Source organism: Triticum urartu, chromosome 1A (assembly GCF_056163025.1).
Source record: "Triticum urartu cultivar PI428250 chromosome 1A, HENAU_Tu73, whole genome shotgun sequence".
In the NCBI taxonomy this organism is placed as follows: domain Eukaryota; kingdom Viridiplantae; phylum Streptophyta; class Magnoliopsida; order Poales; family Poaceae; genus Triticum; species Triticum urartu.
This window is the reverse complement of record NC_141873.1, coordinates 32,295,287-32,317,365: the sequence shown is the minus strand read 5'-3', so window position 1 is coordinate 32,317,365 and position 22,079 is coordinate 32,295,287. Positions and strand designations below refer to the sequence as shown.

At 42.1% G+C, this 22,079-nt stretch overlaps 1 protein-coding gene and 1 pseudogene across 1 annotated transcript; one reads left to right on the top strand and one right to left on the bottom strand.

Moving 5' to 3' along the window:
• The first annotated feature begins 11,219 nt into the window (after nt 1-11,219).
• On the top strand, nt 11,220-13,850 carry LOC147988760 (uncharacterized). The gene is made up of 4 exons (XM_087545443.1): nt 11,220-11,723; nt 11,817-11,957; nt 12,474-12,577; nt 13,489-13,850. Exons 1-3 carry the CDS (start codon nt 11,509-11,511, stop codon nt 12,526-12,528), a joined length of 411 nt encoding a protein of 136 aa, XP_087401569.1. The 5' UTR covers nt 11,220-11,508; the 3' UTR covers nt 12,529-12,577; nt 13,489-13,850.
• A 6,826-nt stretch (nt 13,851-20,676) lies between these two features.
• On the bottom strand, nt 20,677-21,837 carry LOC147988759 (uncharacterized; annotated as a pseudogene).
• Between the last annotated feature and the right edge of the window lie 242 nt (nt 21,838-22,079).

The window sequence follows — 22,079 nt, the reverse complement described above, 5'->3', positions numbered from 1 at the left end:
AGGAATTAAGCAAGGATGCCTGATACGTCTCCAACGTATCTATAATTTTTGATTGCTCCATGCTATATTATCTACTGTTTTGGACTATATTGGGCTTTATTTTCCACTATTATATTATTTTTGGGACTAACCTATTAACCGGAGGCCCAGCCCAGAATTCCTGTTTTTTTCCTATTTCAGTGTTTCGTATAAACAGAATATCAAACGGAGTCCAAACGGAATAAAATCTTTGAAAACGTGATTTTCTCACCGAACGTGATCCAGGAGACTTGGACCCTACTTCAAGGGATCAAAGAGGTAGTCATGAGGGTGGGCCCCCCCTAGGGCGCGCCCCCTGCCTCGTGGGCCCCCCGGTGCTCCATCGACGTACTCCTTCCTCCTATATATACACACGTACCCCCAAACGATCAGAACAGGAGCCAAAAATCTAATTCCACCACCACAACTTTCTGTATCCACGAGATCCCATCTTGGGGCCTGTTCTGGAGCTCCGCTGGAAGAGGGCCGTCATCACGGAGGGCTTCTACATCATCCTAGCCCCTCCGATGAAGTGTGAGTAGTTTACCTCAGACCTTCGGGTCCATAATTAGTAGCTAGATGGCTTCTTCTCTCTCTTTGAATCTCAATACAAAGTTCTCCCCCTCTCTTGTGGAGATCTATGATACGTCTCCAATGTATCTATAATTTTTGATTGCTCCATGCTATATTATCTACTGTTTTGGGCAATATTGGGCTTTATTGTCCACTTTTATATTATTTTTGGGACTAACCTATTAACCGGAGGCCCAGCCCAGATTTGTTGTTTTATGCCTATTTCATTGTTTTGAAGAAAAGGAATATCAGACGGAGTCGAAACGGAACAAAATCAACTAGAGAAGTTATTTTTTGGAAGGAAACACACCCGATGGACTTGGACCCCACGTCAAGGAAGGAAGGAGGAGCTCACGAGGGTAGGGGCGCGCCCCCTGTCTCATGGGACCCCGTGGCTCCTCCGACGTCCTCCCGGCACCCAGATATACCCACGTGACCTAAAACTTCCAGAACGGAACATAGATCGGGATTTCCACCGCCAGAAGCCTCCGTAGCCGCCGAAAACCAATCTAGACCCGTTCTGGCACCCTGCCGGAGGGGGCAATCCCTCTCCGGTGGCCATCTACATCATCCCGGTACTCTCCATGACGAGGAGGGAGTAGTTCTCCCTCGGGGCTGAGGGTATGTACCAGTAGCTATGTGTTTGATCTCTCTCTCTCTCTCGTGTTCTTGAGATGATACGATCTTGATGTATCGCGAGCTTTGCTATTATATTTGGATCCTATGATGTTTCTTCCCCCCTCTTCTCTCTTGTAATGAATCGAGTTTCCCCTTTGAAGTAATCTTACAGGATTGAGTCTTTAGAGACATGAGAACACTTGAAGTATGTCTTGCCGTGGATATCTGTGGTGACAATGGGATACCACGTGTCACTTGATGTATGTTAAGGTGACCAACTTGCGGGTTTCATGACATTGGGAACCTATGCATAGGGGTTGGCACATGTTTTTGTCGTGATTCTCCGGTAGAACTTTGGGGCACTCTTTGAGGTCCTTTGTGTTGGTTGAATAGATGAATCTGAGATTGTGTGATGCATATCGTATAATCATGCCCACGGATACTTGAGGTGACATTGGAGTATCTAGGTGACATTAGGGTTTTGGTTGATTTGTATCTTAAGGTGTTATTCTAGTACGAACTCTAGGGTTGTTTGTGACACTTATAGGAATAGCCCAACGGATTGATTGGAAAGAATAACTTTGAGGTGCTTTCGTACCCTACCATAATCTCTTCGTTCGTTCTCCGCTATTAGTGACTTTGGAGTGACTCTTTGTTGCATGTTGAGGGATAGTTTTATGATCCAATTATGTTAGTATTGTTGAGGGAACTTACACTAGCGAAAGTATGAACCCTAGGCCTTGTTTACCATCATTGCAATACCGTTTACGCTCACTTTTATCACTTGCTACCTTGCTGTTTTTATTATTTCAGATTACAAAAACTATTATCTACTATCCATATTGCACTTGTATCACCATCTCTTCGCCGAACTAGTGCACCTATACAATTTACCATTGTATTGGGTGTGTTGGGGACACAAGAGACTCTTTGTTATTTGGTTGCAGGGTTGCTTGAGAGAGACCATCTTCATCCTACGCCTCCTACGGATTGCTAAACCTGAGGTCATCCACTTGAGGGAAATTTGCCACTGTCCTACAAACCTCTGCACTTGGAGGCCCAACAACGTCTACAAGAAGAAGGTTGTGTAGTAGACATCAAGCTCTTTTCTGGCGCCATTGCCGGGGAGGTTAGCACTTGAAGGTATATCTTTAGATCTAGCAATCGAGTCTTTTAGTTTCTTGTTTTATCACTAGTTTAGTCTATAAAACAAAACTAAAAAATGGAATTAAGTTTGTCTCATACGCTTCACCTTTTTAATATCTATCGTGAGTATAATGGAAAGGATAATTGTGCTCAAGTGCAAGAAGAAGAAATCTATAAAATGTTTGGCACTAAATATTTGAATGATGAGCATGATTGCAATGTTGTTAGTACGAATTCTTTGAATATCCATGATGCTAATGATATGCAAAGCCACAAGCTTGGGGAAGATGATATTTTTTGTTCCCCAAGTTTTGATGAGCAAATTTACTATGATTAAAGCATGCCTCCTATCTATGATGATTATTGTGATGACACGTATGCTTTAAAGAATAATAATAACAGTGAAACTTGTCATCTTGATTTCAATTTTCAATCCGATGATAGTTACTTTGTTGAGTTTGCTCCCACTATTATTCATGAGAAGAATTTTGCTTATGTGGAGAGTAATAAAATTTCTATGCTTGTAGATCATGAAGAGAATGCTTTAGGTACTGGTTATATTGTTAAATTCATTCATGATGCTACTGAAAATTATTATGAGGGAGGAATATATGCTTGTAGGAATTGCAATAATATCAAGTTTCCTCTCTATGTGCTTAAAGTTTTGAAGTTATGCATGTTTTCCTTTCTTATGCAAGTTGATTATTGTTCCCACAAGTTGTTTGCTCACAAAATCCCTATGCATAGGAAGTGGGTTAGAATTAAATGTGCTAGTCATATTCTTCATGATGTTCTCTTTATATTACAATTCCTATCCTTTATGTGAGCATCATTGAAATCATTATGCCTAGCTAGGGGCATTAAACGATAGCGCTTGTTGGGAGGCAACCCAATTTTATTTTAGTTCCTTGCTTTTTGTTCCTGTTTAGTAATAAATAATCCATATAGCCTCTGCTTAGATGTGGTTTTATGCTTTTAATTAGTGTTTGTGCCAAGTAGAACCTTTGGGAAGACTTGGGGAAAGTCTTGTTGATCATGCTGTAAAAAACAGAAACTTTAGCGCTCACGAGAACTGCTTCCATTTTTATTTGGATAGTGCTATTTAGTTAATTCCTTTTGCATATGATTAATAGATAAATTCCTCAGGTCCAGCAATTTATTTGAGAATTTTATGAGTTCCATAAGTATACGTTTGATCCAGATTACTACAGACTGTTCTGTTTTGACAGATTCTGTATTTCATGTGTTGTTTACTTATTTTGATGAATCTATGGCTAGTAAAATAGTTTATAAACCATAGAGAAGTTGGAATACAGTAGGTTTAACACCAATATAAATAAAGAATGAGTTCATTACAGTACCTTCAAGTGGTGTTTTGTTTTCTTATACTAACGGAGCTTACGAGTTTTCTGTTAAGTTTTGTGTTGTGAAGTTTTCAAGTTTTGGGTAAGGATTCGATGGACTATGAAATAAGGAGTGGCAAGAGCCTAAGCTTGGGGATGCCCAAGGCACCCCAAGGTAATATTCAGGGACAACCAAGAGCCTAAGCTTGGGGATGCCCCGGAAGGCATCCCCTCTTTCGTCTTCGTTCATCGGTAACTTTACTTGGAGCTATATTTTTATTCACCACATGAGATGTGTTTTGCTTGGAGCGTCAATTTATTTTGTTAGAATTTGCTTTATGTTATTTAGAACAATGTTTTGCATCTTTTATTTCAATAAAAGTGGCATTGATAGCCTTTACTAAGCCTATTTTAGAAGTCCACATGTTGCTGTTTGAAAACAGAAAGTTTACCGCCGTTGCAATAATTCCCTAGAAAATTCAGAATGTGATAAAATGTTTAAACCTTTTGCATATTAATATATGATAAATTTACTACAGTGTGAATTTTCTTTCATAATTTTTGGAGCTAGGGAAGTATGGATGTTGCTGCATTCTTTACAGACTGTCCTGTTTAGGCAGATTGTTGTTATGTTTGCATTGTTTGCATATGTTTGCTTCTTTAATGATTCTATTTGAGGATAGGACTATTAAATATGCAGAGGCATTTAGTATGCAATGTTGAATAATAATTTTAGTGATTTGCTACAGTAGAGTATGATAAGGTTTTGGCAATGGTTTATGCTAACTTATCTCACGAGTCCTTGTTGAGTTTTGTGTGGATGAAGCTTTTGAGATTTAGGGAGACCGTGATATGAGAGGAATTAAGGAGACACAAAAGCTCAATCTTGGGGATTCCCAAGGCACCCCAAGATAATATTTCAAGAATTCTCAAGCGTCTAATCTTGGGGATGCCCCGGTTGGCATCCCACCTTTCTTCTTCAACAAACTATCGGTTAGTATCGGTTGATCCTAAGTTTTTGCTTCTTCACATGATGTTTGCTATTCTTAGATGTCATTTTATTTTGCTTTGCTTGCTGTTTGAATATAATACCAAGATCTTAAATTATTAAATGTTAGAGAGTCTTCACATAGTTGCATAATTATTCGACTACTCATTGGTCTTCACTTATATCTTTCGGAGTAGTTTGTCATATGCTCTAGTGCTTCACTCTTATCTTTTAGAGCATGGTGGTAGTATTATTTTGAAGAAATAGATGAAATATCATGCTTCACTTATATCATTTTTAGAGTCTTAAATAGCATGGTAATTTTCTTAAAAGCCTAATATGCTAGGTATTCAAGAATAATAAAATTCTCTTATGAGTGTGTTGAATACTATGAGAAGTTTGATACTTGATAATTGTTTTGAGATATGGAGATGGTGATATTAGAGTCATGCTAGTTGAGTAGTTGTGAATTTGAGAAATACTTGTGTTAAAGTTTGTGATTCCCGTAGCATGCACGTATGGTGAACCGTTATGTGATGAAGTCGGAGCATGATTTATTTATTGATTATCTTCCTTATGAGTGGCGGTCGGGGACGAGCGATGGTCTTTTCCTACCAATCTATCCCCCTAGGAGCATGCGCGTAGTACTTTGTTTCGATAACTAATAGATTTTTGCAATAAGTATGTGAGTTCTTTATGACTAATGTTGAGTCCATGGATTATACGCACTCTCACCCTTCCACCATTGGTAGCCTCTCTAGTACCGCGCAACTTTCGTCGGTACCATAAACCCACCATATACCTTCCTCAAAACAACCACCATACCTACCTATTATGGCATTTCCATAGCCATACTGAGATATATTGCCATGCAACTTTCCACCGTTCCGTTTATTATGACACGCTCCATCATTGTCATATTGCTTTGCATGATCATGTAGTTGACATCGTATTTGTGGCAAAGCCACCGTTCATAATTCTTTCATACATGTCACTCATGCATCATTGCACATCTTGGTACACCGCCGGAGGCATTCATATAGAGTCATATCTTGTTCTAAGTATCCAGTTGTAATTCTTGAGTTGTAAGTAAATAAAAGTGTGATGATTATCATTATTAGAGCATTGTCCCAGTGAGGAAAGGATGATGGAGACTATGATTCCCCCATAAGTCGGGATGAGACTCTGGACGAAAATAAATAAATAAAAGAGGCCAAAGAAGCCCAAAAAAGAGGTCATAAAAAGAGAAGGCCCAAATAAAAAAACTATAAAAAAATAAAAAAATGAGAGAAAAAGAGAGAAGGGGCAATGCTAGTATCCTTTTACCACACTTGTGCTTCAAAGTAGCACCATGATCTTCATGATAGAGAGTCTCCTATGTTGTCACTTTCATATACTAGTGGGAATCTTTCATTATAGAACTTGGCTTGTATATTCTAATGATGGGCTTCTTCAAATTGCCCTAGGTCTTCGTGAGAAAGCAAGTTGGATGCACACCCACTAGTTTCTTTTGTTGAGCTTTCATACATTTATAGCTCTAGTGCATCCGTTTCATGGCAATCCCTACTCACTCACATTGATATCTATTGATGGGCATCTCCATAGCCCATTGATACGCCTAGTTGATGTGAGACTATCTTCTCCTTTTTGTCTTCTCCACAACCACCATTCTATTCCACCTATAGTGCTATGTCCATGGCTCATGCTCATGTATTGCGTGAAGATTGAAAAGTTTGAGAACATCAAAAGTCTGAAACAATTGCTCGGCTTGTCATCGGGGTTGTGCATGATTTAAATATTTTGTGTAGTGAAGATGGAGCATAGCCAGACTATATGATTTTGTAGGGATAACTTTCTTTGGCCATGTTATTTTGAGAAGACATAATTGATTTGTTAGTATGCTTGAAGTATTATTATTTTTATGTCAATATGAACTTTTGTCTTCAATCTTTCGGATCTGAATATTCATATCACAAGTAAGAAGGATTACATTGAAATTATGCCAACTAGCATTCCACATCAATCTATTTGATGTAATCTTCTTTTTGCGGTGTGTTTGTTGAGACCGATGAATTGTGGGTTTATGATCAAGTCTATCTATGAATAATATTTGAATCTTCTCTGAATTCTTTTATGCATGATTGGTTATCTTTGCAAGTGTCTTCGAATTATCCGTTTGGTTTGGCCAACTAGATTGGTAGTTCTTGCCATGGGAGAAGTGCTTAGCTTTGGGTCTGATCTTGCGGTGTCCTTACCTAGTGACAGAAGGGGCAGCAAGGCACGTATTGTATCGTTGCCATCGAGGATAACAAGATGGGGTTTATTTCATATTGCATGAATTTATCTCTCTACATCATGTCATCTTGCTTAAGGCGTTACTCTGTTTTTAACTTAATACTCTAGATGCATGCTGGATAGCGGTCGATGAGTGGAGTAATAGTAGTAGATGCAGAATCGTTTCGATCTACTTGTCACGGACGTGATGCCTATATACATGATCATGCCTAGATATTCTCATAATTATGCTCAGTTCTATAAATTGCTCAGCAGTAATTTGTTCACCCACCGTAGAATACTTATGCTCTTGAGAGAAGCCACTAGTGAAACCTATGGCCCCCGGGTCTATTCTCATCATATCAATCTCCATCACTTTTATATTGTTTTTCTATTTACTTTGCTTTTACTTTTTACTTTGCATCTTTATATCAAAAATACCAAAAATATTCTATCTATCAGATCTCACTCTCGTAAGTGACCGTGAAGGGCTTGACAACCCCTAATCGCGTTGGTTGCGAGTAGCTATCGCTTTGTGCAAGTACGAGGGACTTGAGCGTGGGCTCCTACTGGATTGATACCTTGGTTCTCAAAAACTGAGGGAAATACTTACGCTACTCTGTTGCATCATCCCTTCCTTTTCGGGGAAAACCAACGCAAGCTCAAGACGTAGCAGAGGCAAACTTAATTCCATTTTTTTGTAATTTTCTTTTATAAACTAAACTAGTGATACAACAAGAAACAAAAAGATTTGATTGCAAGATCTAAAGATATACTTTCAAGCGCTAACCTTCCCAGCAACGGCGCCAGAAAAGAGCTTGATGTCTAGTACACAACCTTCTTCTTGTAGGCGTTGTTGGGCTTTCAAGTGCAGAGGTTTGTAGGACAGTAGCAGATTTCCCTCAAGTGGATGACCTAAGGTTTATCAATCCGTAGGAGGCGTAGGATGAAGATAGTCTCTCTCAAGCAACCCTGCAACCAAATAACAAAGAGTCTCTTGTGTCCCCAACACACCCATACAATGGTAAATTGTATAGGTGCACTAGTTCGGCGAAGAGATGGTGATACAAGTGCAATATGGATGGTATATAAAGGTATTTGTAATCTGAAAATATAAAAACAGTAAGGTAACTAATGGTAAAAGTGAGCATAAACGGTATCTATTATATTATTAAAACGATAGAAAAAGAACGGTTAAGATTTATCAATGTTAAGTCATGAGATTTGAATGGCTAAGATTCTATACAGTTGTTTTAGATTCTATATGGGAAAACTTTGTTTTTGCCACTCTAGCTTTTGCCAATTTTGCTTATGCCACTCTAGAATTTGACATCTCACTTTTGCCACTCTTTGCTTTTGACAATACATCACAAATGATATTCCGTGGCAAAACCGATAATTTTTCATTTCACTTTTGCCACTCTTAGCTTTTGACAATGTATCACAATTGCCACTCTGAAAATTTTGCTTTTGCCACTGAATGGCAAAAGTGATATATTGTCAAAAGCTAAGAGTAGCAAAAGTGAACTGTCAAATTCTAGAGTGGCATAAGAAAAGTGGGCAAAAACTAGAGTGGTAAAAACAAAGTTTTCCCCTAGGTTAATAGGTTAGTCCCCCAAATAATATAAAATAGCATATAAATGCATATCAAACATCCAAGATGAATAATATAATAGTATGGAACAATAAAAAATTATAGATACGTTGGAGACGTATCACTCGGGTAGCAGTTTATAGTACGCCACAAATTTGAGTCTTTCTATAGTTTTGAGTTTTTTTATTTATTATCTTGAATCTTTATAATTTTGAGTCATTCTATAATTTTGAATCTTTATATTTTGAGTTTTTTATTGTTTAAAGTGTTCTAGAATTTTGAATCTTTTATAATTTTGAGTCTTTTTATTTTATATTTTTTGAATCTTTTATATATTTTTTAACTTTTAATTATATTCCTGAAAATGTCCTATTGGGCCTAGCCCTACATTTCTGACTCGGCCGGGTCAAAACCTAGGGGGGCATAGTCCCCTCACTCCACTACTCGACTCTCTCTCTCTCCCTCTCTCTCTCTCTCTCCCCCTCCTTTTCACCGCCGCCTCTGTCGATCGACCCCCTTTTGTCGATGATTCCGACCATTTCCGGTGTTGAAGTATTCTTCTAGGCTCCCCCTCTCGTTGCCATACATCTGCACCTTCCCTATCGTTGCCATTATCGACCATTTTCTGTTAATCATTTATTTCATCCAAAATGTTAGGGTTTCGGCGATGAAGGCATGTGACGGCGATGAAGATGTAGGCGGTCAACGGCGCACCGCGCTGCAATCTTCGGTGAGCATCTCCCTCCCCATTTGTTTTCTTCACTCTAGATTAGTTAGGGTTCAGTGGCGGAGCTTGAGATGAAAACATGGGAGGAGGGGGGGGCATGGGCTGAAAATATGTTTATGTTACTCTCTAGCTATTATACTGAACATTGATTATGAAGTTTCAGAGTATGTAATCTTCTAAGTTCTCTGTATAAACTGTGGTGAATGGTTATTGTTTAGTTGGACTTTTTTAGGAATAATTTGGTTGATTCATAGTAATGCCACATCATGAGTTATTCATAATAACTTATTCGATCTGATTTGACATGATGGAATAATTCCTTAGTGTCGAGGTTATCTCTAGCAAATGTATCGTGCACGTGTGTGCTTCCTTCCTTGTTGTCATATATAGTTCAATTGTCAAATGTCATATTGTAGGCAACTGTTGTCATGCATAGTTCAATTGTCATTTGTTGTCATAGTTCAATGGTCCTAGAGCCAAACACCTCAAAGTATTGTAGTGTTATTGACATACTTTAAAAATACTTTGCAACCCAACACAACATTGTTTATTTTTCTAGCAAATTAAAGTGCATCAGGTCATGGCCAATTATAGAGGCAACCACAATCTCTTCGAGGCTCATCTATATACCACCAATAGCCTGCAAGAGGTGAATGCCTCGCTGAAGGCGAAGACAGGTCAATTACTGAACGAGAAGGCTGATCTCTTCTCCAAGACTAATAGGATGAGGGACGAGAGAGATCAGCTGATCGAGGAGAGGGATAAGTTGAAGAAGGAGAGAAAACTCCTCAGGACCGAGACGAATGACCTTAAGATGGAGATAAATCATTTGAAAAAATATGGACAAAACAACAGACACAAGATTCGTCAGTTGAAGTTAACTATTTAGTTTGTGAAGTTGAATTATGGAGTTCTTTAACTAGCTAGTATCTTTTATGAAGTTGAATTATTTAGTTTGTGAAGTAGAATATATTTTTTATTAGCAAAAGATCAATTTGTTGGTGTTGGCCAATAAGGTACAACAGTGGTAAGGTACATTTATTGCTAGTGTTGGCCACGTGGCACATCATCATCATGTGAAATACTGCTGACGTGGGCTCCAACGGCACCACTAATTTTTAACAGTGGCGCCATATTGCTGGCGTCGGGGCTCGACGCTAGCAAGACCGTTTGTGCCACATCATAGCTAGGCTTTTCTGCACTAGTGAGGTATTACAACAAACACGATTGCACGACCAACAGACACTTTGACTTATGCCCCCCTTCAAGATTTTATGAAAAGTCAACGAGCAGGAGTTTTGCGCCGTAGGCGCCGTAATATTACCCGAAACTTCATTTTTCATAGTCGAAAGTTTACATCAGATAGTGTGGGAAGCCACCACCAGTATTAACCCATAAAATTCCATTTTCCGGAAATATAATGTGAAAAATACAAGTAAAAAGGAAAAAAAATCAAACCTACAAACTAACTTTGTTTGTGTATTAAACAATATTCAATATTTTGAAAAAACTTTTGTGTATTAAAAATGTTAATGAAATTGAAAAAATAATCACCAGTTCAAATATTGTTTACTAGTTTAATAAAATGTTCTAGAAATTCAAAAAATGTCCCCGGATCACAAATTAGTTCATCGATTCATAAAATGCTCGTGATTTCAAAAAAAAAGTTCACGAATTTGAAAAAATGTTCACCAACTTAAAAAATGTTCATCATTTAAAGAATAATTCAAAGGTTTTAATAACCGCCATAGGGGCGCCCGTGTCATGGTAGAAGTATATATATAAGGACACGTAGGCATTTGGAATTTGGAAAACGTATTGAGGAATTTCCACATGGATCCCCCGAGCCCCACACATCCCGACTCTGCCGCTGGGCCTGGCCAGCCAGCGGAGCAGCCTTCCTATGATGACCTTCTCGCGACCCTGTTTGGTGCCCCGCCCACCCCGACGGTGTGGCAGCGACGCTCCCCCTCTCCGCCGCTGCCGCAGCCACCGGCCTCCGCCGCCGCCGCCGGGACCGGCCTCCCCCGCAGCCCCGTCTCCGTCTCCGCCGCCGCCGCCGGGACCGGCTTCCCCCGCAGCTCCAGGGCCGCGGCCGCAGCAGCCTGACGTCCCTAGTAGTAGTTACCAGCTCGTTCCGCGGGCGGGAGCCCCCAACGCTCAACCTGCTCGGCCGCCTCCCCCTCGTCAGCCCGCCGCTCTCCAGCGGTCCGTCCACGCGACGGTCATGCCGTCCGGTTGCGCTGGGGCAAACAGGGCCTCGGACGTGATGGTCTTCTCCGGCCCTCCTCGCGACCGCCGGTGCCCGCGCCGGAGGCGGTCCAGCTCCCGCATCCGGCGGCGGCCGTCGAGGAGCCTGCTCCACCGCAGCCGATTGAGGAGGACGTCGCTCCCTCGCCCCAGCACGCTCCGCCACCGCCAGCGCCCGTCGTCGAAGAGGAGGTGAATCCCCAACCAGCAACTACATTTCTTGGTGTTTCCTGCGTTTCTTGCGTTCCGTCGAGTCTTACAGTCGATTCTTTTCTTCTTGCATAGGTACGTGCAGGTTCCTCCTTCCCCTCCACGGAGCGTGGCCAGGCCTCACCTTCACCATCGGGAGCGGCAGATGGGGATTCTAGCGACCCATCGGCGGTGGCGGCAGCAGCAGCAGCAGCACACCCAATGGCTCAGCAGGAGGTGGGTTTCTAGCGATTTTCTTTGCTGTTGTTGGTTTCTTGTTCGCTGTCAAAGAAACAGAGGAGGTCTTGCTCCCATCTCTTTGGGGGTGAGCTGCAGCTCGCTTAATCCTTTTGCTTGCCTGCGTGCAGCGCCCCTTCACCGTGATGTCATAGGTCCACGATGCAGCTTGTTAGGTCCTAGGTCCTGAGCTTTTACAGTAAAGCTAAAACAGTCATCCATCATTGTTCCACTATTTGACTCCAGTACACCGTGGTAAAGATAATTTAGTTGAGCACCACTATTAGGTCCTAGGTCCTAGCTTTTACAGTTTCTGTTTTTAAGTGTTGCAGATCATCAACTGGTTTCATTTTCTGTGAGAAATGGAGCCGGGGAGGTTGCCTCCCTGTTCATCTAAAAACAAAATTTACACCTATTTTGGTTAATTATTCTAGTAAATTTGCATATCTGAACAGTGGCACTATTAGGAGTAGAACCATCAATTCATCTAACATTGGTTTGCCTTGTTTTGTTCAGGGAAGAGCAACAGATCTTACAGCTGATGGTCAACAACAAAGCTTTGGATTTTTAGATGATTAAAATGATGACTTGACAGCAGATGATCAATGACTGAACTGGAGGTAAGGCACTTTGCTATTCCCTTTCAGTTCAGAGAAGGCTGACTCATTTCCATGCTGGGACTATGGATGTGCATATGTTGAACTATGGTGTGATTACCCTTTTGCCCAAAATCTCTGTTGCTAATAGAATAGAGCAATGCAGACGTATTTGTCTCCTGAAATGCATCTATAAATAGATCACTCAAACATTGGACCTTAGAGCCGATCCTCTAGCTGACAAATTTTTTAGTTATAACCAGAATGCCTTTATTAAGAAGAGATTCTGTTTTGGAGTGATGTGTGGCTGGGAGACAACAAACCTCTTAGTGTGCACTTTCCTAGGCTTAATTTGCTGACCTTTAGTTCATATTTTACTGTTGCTAAAGCTTTATCTGAAAATATGAGTTTAATTAGATTTAGAAGAATTTTGTGGGGAGACATGGCTGATATATGAATATATGCAGTAAAGTAGTTGCGAATGGTCAAGAGGAATAGTTGTAGCTGGTTACTGGCAAAAACAGGTAGATTTACTGTTAGATCTTTGTATCTTGCTTTAAAAACATATCAGGCTGCCTGGCCTCATAGGAAGTTGTGGCAGTTGAGGATACCGCCGAAAGTTAAAGTTTTCCTGTGGTTGATGTTTAAGAATAGTGTCCTAACTAGAGATAATTTGGGAACTTTGCTATTCCCTTTCAGTTCAGAGACGGCTGGCTCCTGATCTTATGAACTAGTGGAATTAAATTAAAGCTGCAGCCTTTGATGTATCTTATCTTATTCTAATGTTTCTTGGGTTATTTGGTGCTTGAATCCTAATAAGAGATTAAATTGGTGTATCATTACCTGGAAAAGCATATCTCTGGACCGGATAACAAATCAATTTGGAAAACCAAACTGCCTCTCAAGATTAATTGTTTTTTTGGCAACTTTTTCAGGATGCTGTTTTACTAGGTACAAGATATGTGAAGACATTTCTTCAGTTTGCTGCAGCGTCTCAGGCAAATACCGCTTCGCTGGATCCAAAGGTCCACAGGGCTCCATGAGTTACTCTTGTCGCTGACCGTCCGTCTTACTTTACGGTTGGGTAAAACTGGTTTACCTATAAGATGGCCGGGTTGTGGCCTAGCTTGGCATTGTTGCATCCTCCATATACGTACATGGCTTTGCCGATAGACAATATACAGCCCGATCTGGGTGTCCTTCCTTGATTTGCTTCGATCCCACCTGTAGAAATCGAATTGAAATCGACTTGGAACCCACTTGTTACTGTTCAAGAGGGTTGTTTCCTCTGTTTTTACGCTACTCTCCCAAACGCCCATTCATGCACTTTTCCCTAGGTTGTACATCCTGTAGTTTTGCACAAGTGATACTTCCGTGATCCTATATGGTTTCCAATTCCTGAGTTTTTCGTCTCTGTTAAAGAAATAGATGTTTAGTTTGGCGGCTGCTGTTCAGCTCCGTGCCTTGCAGCAATGCCCGCTGATTTGCTGCGTTTGCTGGCTAATGATCTTTCTGCCTTCAGCTTGGATACTAGAGTTTGGTTAGGCTTTTACCACTTTATCATGGATAAATTGTTGTGCTAATTAGGATCTGATTGCAGTATGCTTGGCGTCCTGATGTGCATTTTGTTGGCTGTGATGGTAGAACTCTTTTTTTGTTGTTGCAAAACATGGTAAAAGTCTGTTAACCGTGGTCTTCCTTAAATCTGGTTAATAAAAAGTTATCTGAAGTCTACAAATTTTGGATCTGATTGTGTCATGCTCCACACTGATTTTCTTCCGCAGGCTTTATGTATTGATCATTTGATCTCCTGAATTAACGAGCTGTTTGATATAGTTTATTCAAACTTGAGTGATGCCTTGCAAGATTATGTCCTAGTGAGCATAACACATAACCAAGTCGTGGTTGGCAGGAGGGGACCTGTTGTGAACCACTGGGTGTTAGATGATCTAGAAACTACTGTTTTCATTCCTATTTACATGTGTATTTGCTTGATTCTTCTGTTGACAGATCAAACTCTACAAGTAAATTGCTCAAAACCATCCAGTTGGTGGCCGTGCAGAATGTGATACGAATCACAATGCTGATGGTGAAGAAGATCTTGCTAGAGATCAGGAGTGCACAGAACTAGAAGACGTCCTCCTTGATCACACTGCTCCAGATCAAATGGATTTATCACAACCAGGAAGAATTGTTCATGAAAACTAACTGCCTGAACAACATGAGGATGGATTCACGGTATATGATGGGGATTACTTGATTACACATGAATCAAGTAGTTATATGCTGAGATTAGCCTCAACACTTCCGGCAGAGACAGAGTTAGAATGAGACATTAAATGCTGATAATGCATTTTCTGGTAAATCCTTGTCGACTGACGAGTCAAGTGGCTCTTATTTTAACAATGCTGCACATGATCCTCACCTTTACTGGGATGGAGCAGTTGAAGGGTCCGCACCAGATTATACCCCCGAACTGCTCCCTGGTGCTTGTCGAAGTCAGTTGGTGTCAAATGATCAAATCTGTAATGCCCTCGAAGAACCTAGTGAATATTTGCCAATGGACCAAAGTGTATGTATACTTCTAACTTCTTGCTGTTATGCAAAAATTCAGATACATTAAACATATTGGCTTACAATAAATAATAGCTGCGTGCTTATTTATCTAACTAGATATAGCAGTGATTATGTATATTAATTGTTGCAACTTACAAGCTTGAGAAATTGTAACAAAAACCATTTAGGAGATCCTCGTGCCATTATGAGTTTATGAAAATCTATTGTTAATATACTAACAACTTATCAGTAGGGTTTAGCAAAGATGTTTTCACCTTTCAAGTAGTTATATCATCCAATACAAAAAAAAGCACCACAATGCAGGCTTTTAGATATCTGGGTGTTTAGTTAGCTAGCTGCATTTCTCATAAGCCAGTTACAAATGTATACATTGTTGCGCCGATGAAATGTAAGAAGACAGTTGCTGGATAGCATAATTTTCAACTTCAGTCTGCTCTACTGCAGAGTAATAGACTTTTCACAACAATTTGAAGTGAAGCTCAGCAAATCACATTAAACTCAAACTGAGCCTCACTGTCGCTAACTTGTTTGACACGGAATGGTGGCATACTGGCATGATAGTTACTCACGATTCATAAGGCCTGCTTACATCATTTCCGACTTCCCTGATCCTACTCTGCAGTGACTTATTCGTAGAAGATCCCAATGCTCCTTTGGTGGATCCTGAAACCAAGGTTATTGTGTGCCATCCTTGCTATTTACTGCTCCCTCTGTATTAGCTCCATTTTCTGAAATTGGCGGGGTTTTCTTGCAGGAGCTTTACCCTAGGTCATGGACACAAGAGGAAGAGAACATCTCAAGAACGTATGCTCAATTCTCTTTATAATATGTTCATTTTTTGCTTGTGTATCTACAAAACTTAAAAGAAATGCCTAATGTGTCAAGTGTTTCAGGAAGTAGTTTTGATAGAGGATTTGGTGTTCGGAGCTGGCTCATGCTTGACAAGTCATTACTTGTATTAATAAATACTATAATACGGAAAATTAAATAATGTGGCAAAGTCTCTACTCCTATAAAAGACTCAGTTGGTGATGAGGTGTGTCTGCCGTCCGTCATTTCTGACCATTAGATCTGCATCTAATGACTGTGATGTAAGTTGTGGCCTTTTTCCAACAATATCTCACTTCTCTGCTTCAATTTCTTTATTTTTCCTATAAAAGACTCAGTTGGTGATGATGGTGTGTCTGCCATCTGTTATTTCTAACCATTAGATCTGCATCTAACGACTGTGATGTAAGTTGTGGCCTTTTTGCAATAATATCCCACTTCTCTGCTCCAATTTATAGAAAACCCCTTAGTATGTTGAAACCAACTACATTCCTCCCTTGCCTCCTCAAAACAGCATAAGGAATATACTTTGAGTGAAACATAAGATATTTTTAGTGATATATGTAATCAAAACTAGACTGTTTTCTTTCAAATTTGTGAATATGTATTATTTTACTTTGGATCCGTTGCAACGCATGGGCACATTGCTATTATATAAACATGCGATCTATATACTATTTTAAGATGCTTCAACCATCCAATATATGCTTCAACAATTACAATCATTACAAAGATAACTCTTATCTGGTCAATTTACACTGAATCGTCATTGCACTATTATGTCTACGACCTTGCTTTTTTATGCAAAATTAACTAGCCCAGCGCACGGGTTAACGATTAGTGTACCACGAAAATATTTTACATGATGTGCTGTGTTTAATCTGAATCTCATTTCAATTCAGCTGGGCTTTGAATATGATGTGTCGGACATCATGGTTTGTGGATTAAATTCATGTCACTTAAACTGATGATCAAAATTGCTTTCCGGAGTCCGTCTTTTGTTTGTCGGTAGCTGCATATTTCTTATGTCAGTTTTGAGTGTGTAGTGGTCTTCTCAATATATCTCAAACACACTTTCGCAAAAACTGAACCGTGTCGTTGTGACGGATCCTTGTATTTTTGCAGCATTCTAATGGAATGGCCTTGGAAATCAATCTTCGATCTGTCGAATTCATGAGAGCTTCCTCACGCTGCCTCAAGGCCTCTGCCTGAAGAGGCTACTGCACCAAATCATTGTCCAGCACACATTCATCGATTTGCTGATTCAGGGGATTCTCTGGTGGGTTCCCTAGTAGCATATCGATAAATAAATCCAATTGTATAAGGAGTCAAACATGTATAAGGGCAGGATACCCTGACGGTGGTTTTTGTTCTTCTTAGAGCAACTCTAGCTGATCCCTAAAAAGTTAATAGTGGAGTAAATTTTCTAATTTACTCCACTACACTACTAGAGAAAAGTCTAGCAGTACCGCGGGTTTTAGGTACATTAGTAGCGCGGGGACCGGCGCTACTAATAAGGCGCTACAGCTAACACTTAGCAGCAGCGCGTGGGCGCTCGCGCTACTGGTATACAAGTGTAGCAGCAGCGTGATTCGTGCAAGCTCGCTACTGCTAATAGCTCTAGCGTGCTTGGGCTGGACGCGCTACTGCTACTGTCACGCTGCTGCTAACTTTCTCCACTCGCTACTGCTAATTTTAGTAGTTTTTGTTTTTTTCTGTATATTTGTTTTGTATTTGAAGAGGCTTTATACAAGAATCTTTAGCAGATACAAATGTCATCATGATACACATAAAAATGGCTGCTAGGCCACAAATGTAATCATAGCATATACATACAAATAGTCTCATCATAATCATCATCCAACACAAAGTGGTATCTCGTCATCATCTCGAAAATAGCGATACAAGTCTCGATTACTTGCAACTACATCGTCGTCCATCTAAACAATGATATACGCGAGAAGAGCTATCACTTTGAGTGAGAGCGGAACTATGCAGTACATGAGTTCGTATCCCTCTCTCGCATTAGCGTGAACCTAAACTAACTACTGCCTGTCGCTCGGAAACCGGAAACCGGTACACCTGGGCCTGACACTCCGGCCACTCGTCATATATATACTCCTGGCGTAGCACTTCTTCGCCATCGATAATCTATGCACCTGCATCGTCACATGAGTCGATGATATGCAACATATATAGTTGAGCAACAAAAAGAGACAGACTTGGCAAAAATAGAAGCAACATATCATAAGCATAAATAAGAAAGTTGATCGTACCCAAAATGCCCTAACTAGAGTGATCGTCGCTAGTCGAGGAGGACGGTTTAATTACATCACGAATAAAGTTTCGTCATGCATAACTCAAAGTTTCGTCATACAGAAAGTATGGACTAAACGGACACATTATCATATATCAACAATCACTCCAACATGTCGTGCCATCCATCCAAGTCAGGGAGATAGTCCCCGAGCCTAGTGAAAGGCTTCAGGTCGAGACGCTGAGAGGCTACCCGTGTTCAGACGTCTTCCCGCGACATTTGTCCTTCTACGTAGAACATCCCTGTTTTTCTGACGACCTCCTTCATGATGATTTGGGCAAGTTCGCGCTGGATGTGATATAACTCAGCTCGAAGTCGATGATCCTCGATATCTCCTACGTTCTTTGCCCATTGCAGAATATGGGCATCGCCGGATTTAGCTGACATGGGAAGGTTCTGGTGATCCCGTCTGTACTCCAGCATGTGGTGTAGGACATAGAATCCATCATTAAGAGAATCACTCGGTTGTTGGATGCAACAGAAGTCGGTCTTATGGCCGAAGGCGGGCCTGCCGTCCCTTCTCTTCTTGTCCTTGACCTCTCCACCCCGTGCGTCGTAGTGATAGATAGCACTGTCGAGAACATCCTTGATGTGGGTGTAATCCTTTTTGTTAATGTTCTTCGGCGAGTCCAAGTAAAGAGCGTGGGAGTATCGGGGGTAGAGGATGATGAGGACGGCGCGCCCGCCGCTGCGCAAAATAAGTGCACCTCAAATTAATTAGCCTCCACCGTGCAAATGAATGATTGAAATCGAAGGAAGGATATCTGCGCGGATGACTTACAGGGGATGATAAGGCACGAGAATTGCCTCCTTGTCCTTATTGGCGAGCATGAAATTGACTATGTAGTCCATCGCGTATTCACGGTGCTTTGCGCAGACTCCCAAGAAGCTCTCGTGCATGAAGTACGGGTCAGCGACACAGATACAAGGTATCTGCTCAACCCCGACGATGTAGTTCATGTGCAAGGCATAAAGGCGGACAAACGTAAAATCCAGCTTCTTCACGTGAAACATGTCGAATATGTAATTGAACTGAAGGAAGAACTTATCCGCGGGGAAGAAGTCGACGTACGACAATTGCCGCGGAACGTTAACCACGTAGAGTGGGTATCCTAGATCTTTCGAGGCGATGAGTCCTTTCTCTATCCGCAGCACATCATCATGAAGACTCCTTAGATCGCCGAATCTGGCCTTTAGCGCTGCTGCAGGTAGGATTTGTTGATCGGTGATATGCAATTTATCCGCACGTGTGATATCTATACGGTCTTGAACCCGAGGCGGCTGGATCATAAAATCAGCTTTCTTGCCTTTCCTCGCTCTCTTCCTAGGCTTCTTTGCCGGAAGGTCGTCTATAATACGTTGAGCCTCCGGAGGCGGCAATTCAGGCACCGACTCATGACGCTCAAACCCTGAGTAGGCGCCAGTATAGACATACTGTTGAGTGCCATCGTCATCCTCATCCTCATCCATGGCGACGTCATTAGTGACTAATGGAGCCTCTTCGTTACCCCGTCCGCTATCACCCAACCCGACACCCGATGCTAATTGGGTAGGTGGGGTGTTGATGTTCAAACCTTGCTGAGGCTGCGTGCTCGTGGGTGTGCTCCTAGCCGCCTCCAGACGAAGCAGACTCTTTGGCCACAACAGGACCCACCCATTGCAACAATCACCAAGCCGCTGCGGGATCTCGTCGTCATCCCCCTAGTACCAGAGGAGGCAAATTCTCGTGGCCCGGTTTGACCCTAGCCACGGAAACCTTGAAGACGTTCGGGGGGATCGGCCAGCTATGGAACAATGGTTCCTTCGGCTTCATTATCGTCTCCTTCCCCACGTCCATCTTCTGGTCGCCGATAGTGTACAATATGGTGCACGGGGTTTTGTCGGCCTGCAAAGAAAAGTTTGCGACGTGAGACATCCGAAAGGCAACGAAAATGGGAGATTATACATTTATTGAAGGGGCCGGTGTGACAGATACCGTGAGGGCGTCGAGCTCAGACAAAGACGAAGCACCGGCGAGCACGTCCAGTGCGGGAGCCGGTGCAGCTGCAGGTGCTGGTGCAACGCTAGTCGAGCCGCTCCCCAAGAAGTCAGCAAGGGGAAAGTCCGCTGCATTTTTTCTCTTGATTTTGCCTGGTCCAATTGAAAACGGCCGGAACCAAGGAAGTGGACATATCTACAACCATCTGTTTTGCGGCAGCTACCGCTGTTGCGACTGTCTGAGATGATTTCTTCTCAACCGCAATTTCAACCTTCTTGTCGATGTTTTCTTCGGTTAACCTCCGTCTTTCATTTCTCTCCTCCTTGGTCTCACTGTAGTACTTCTTCCACGTGGCTCCGTCTCCGACACCGTGCACGCGTCCATACGACGGTCGAGTATCCATCGGGAGTCGTTTCAATATGTTCAACGCCCCGTTGAATAGAGTGTCCCACTTGGGCCTCGCCAACGCCTCAGACGGCGAGTCGCTTTTGGCCGCAATCCTGTGCCGCTCTCTCTGCAAAAGGCACAAGGATCGGTTACAAATATGACTAACGTGCAGTTGAATTGATCAAAAACTAAAATTACCAGCAGTCTGATGAACTCCATTGTGACCGCGTCCGTCTCGAAAACCTGCTTCACTAGGTCCCAACGGTGCCGGGCCCTGAGGACGTCACGCTCCTGCGGGACGGTGAACTCCGCCAAGGGGTCTGGGATGCCCAGACTCGCGGCTTCCGCGTCCTCCTTGGCCCATTTGGACCTCTTCCCGCCGTAACCACGGCTTCCGAGGTGGTGGCTCCCAATGTTCCTCTATTGAAGCCCCTTCATGTACTTAGAATTTTTTTTGGCAGTTTCGGCCTCGTAAGCCGCCTTGAATATTTGAAACTGCTCTTCTGTGATTGTCGGATTATCCTTTACAATCTCGGAGTAGGGTTCCTTCTTGTCGATGATCCTTGCTTTCACCCTTGTTTTCCAGGCGGCCAACGCGTCGCTAAACTTGGTCATGGCGTGTTTGTTTATCTTCTTCATTGCCGGGTCCTTATCTGGATATTTACAATCCTTTTCATTCCGACCCGGGAACAAGAATATCTGGTGAAACTTCTTTAGGAGGGAGGTCCTCATATTATCTATCTTCTGTAGTTTCTCATCGTTGATGGTGGCGGTTGTCCGTACGATGCAGCCTATTTGATTGCCGTAGCACGCGCGCGCTTCCTGGGGCGCTTTTGGTTCAAAATTGCCGTCGTCCACCTCCGTGACCACCAGTCTAGTAGTCCTGAGCTTGTTAGGAAGCCGTTGCCTCTTTGCTTTCGGTTCTACACCGGCTCCGCTAGTCTCGCCGCCGGTCTCAGTCTGAGCGCAGGTCTCGATGCCGGTCTCAGTCTCAGCGCCGGTCTCAGTCTCAACGCCGGTCTCAGTCTCAGCGCCGGTCTCAGTCTCGTCGGCAAGGCTCAAAAATTCGTCTACCGCTCGGTAGACGTCGTCGCAATCACCAGAACCCTGTCCTTCATCGTTGCTAGCCATGTTTCCTACGATTAAATCTAGTCAATTAATTCTAGACCTAATAAAATGAATAGTGACATAAAACATGCCTATTGTTTTGCAGGAACGTTGAGTCCTTCCCGGTGCTGCAAATCTCGGGCACTCGATATGTCCTAGTTTGTAGCACAAGTCATGCCGAAATTCACGGAAAATTTCGGCATGACGTTTGGTAAAAAGTGGACAAATCGAGAACCTGAATTTTGCTGGAACGGAAATGAATCAACATTCCTGCAAAACATAGGCCACTCGGCTTCATTCCCTGGAAACAACAAAAGGTCACTTGGGCACAA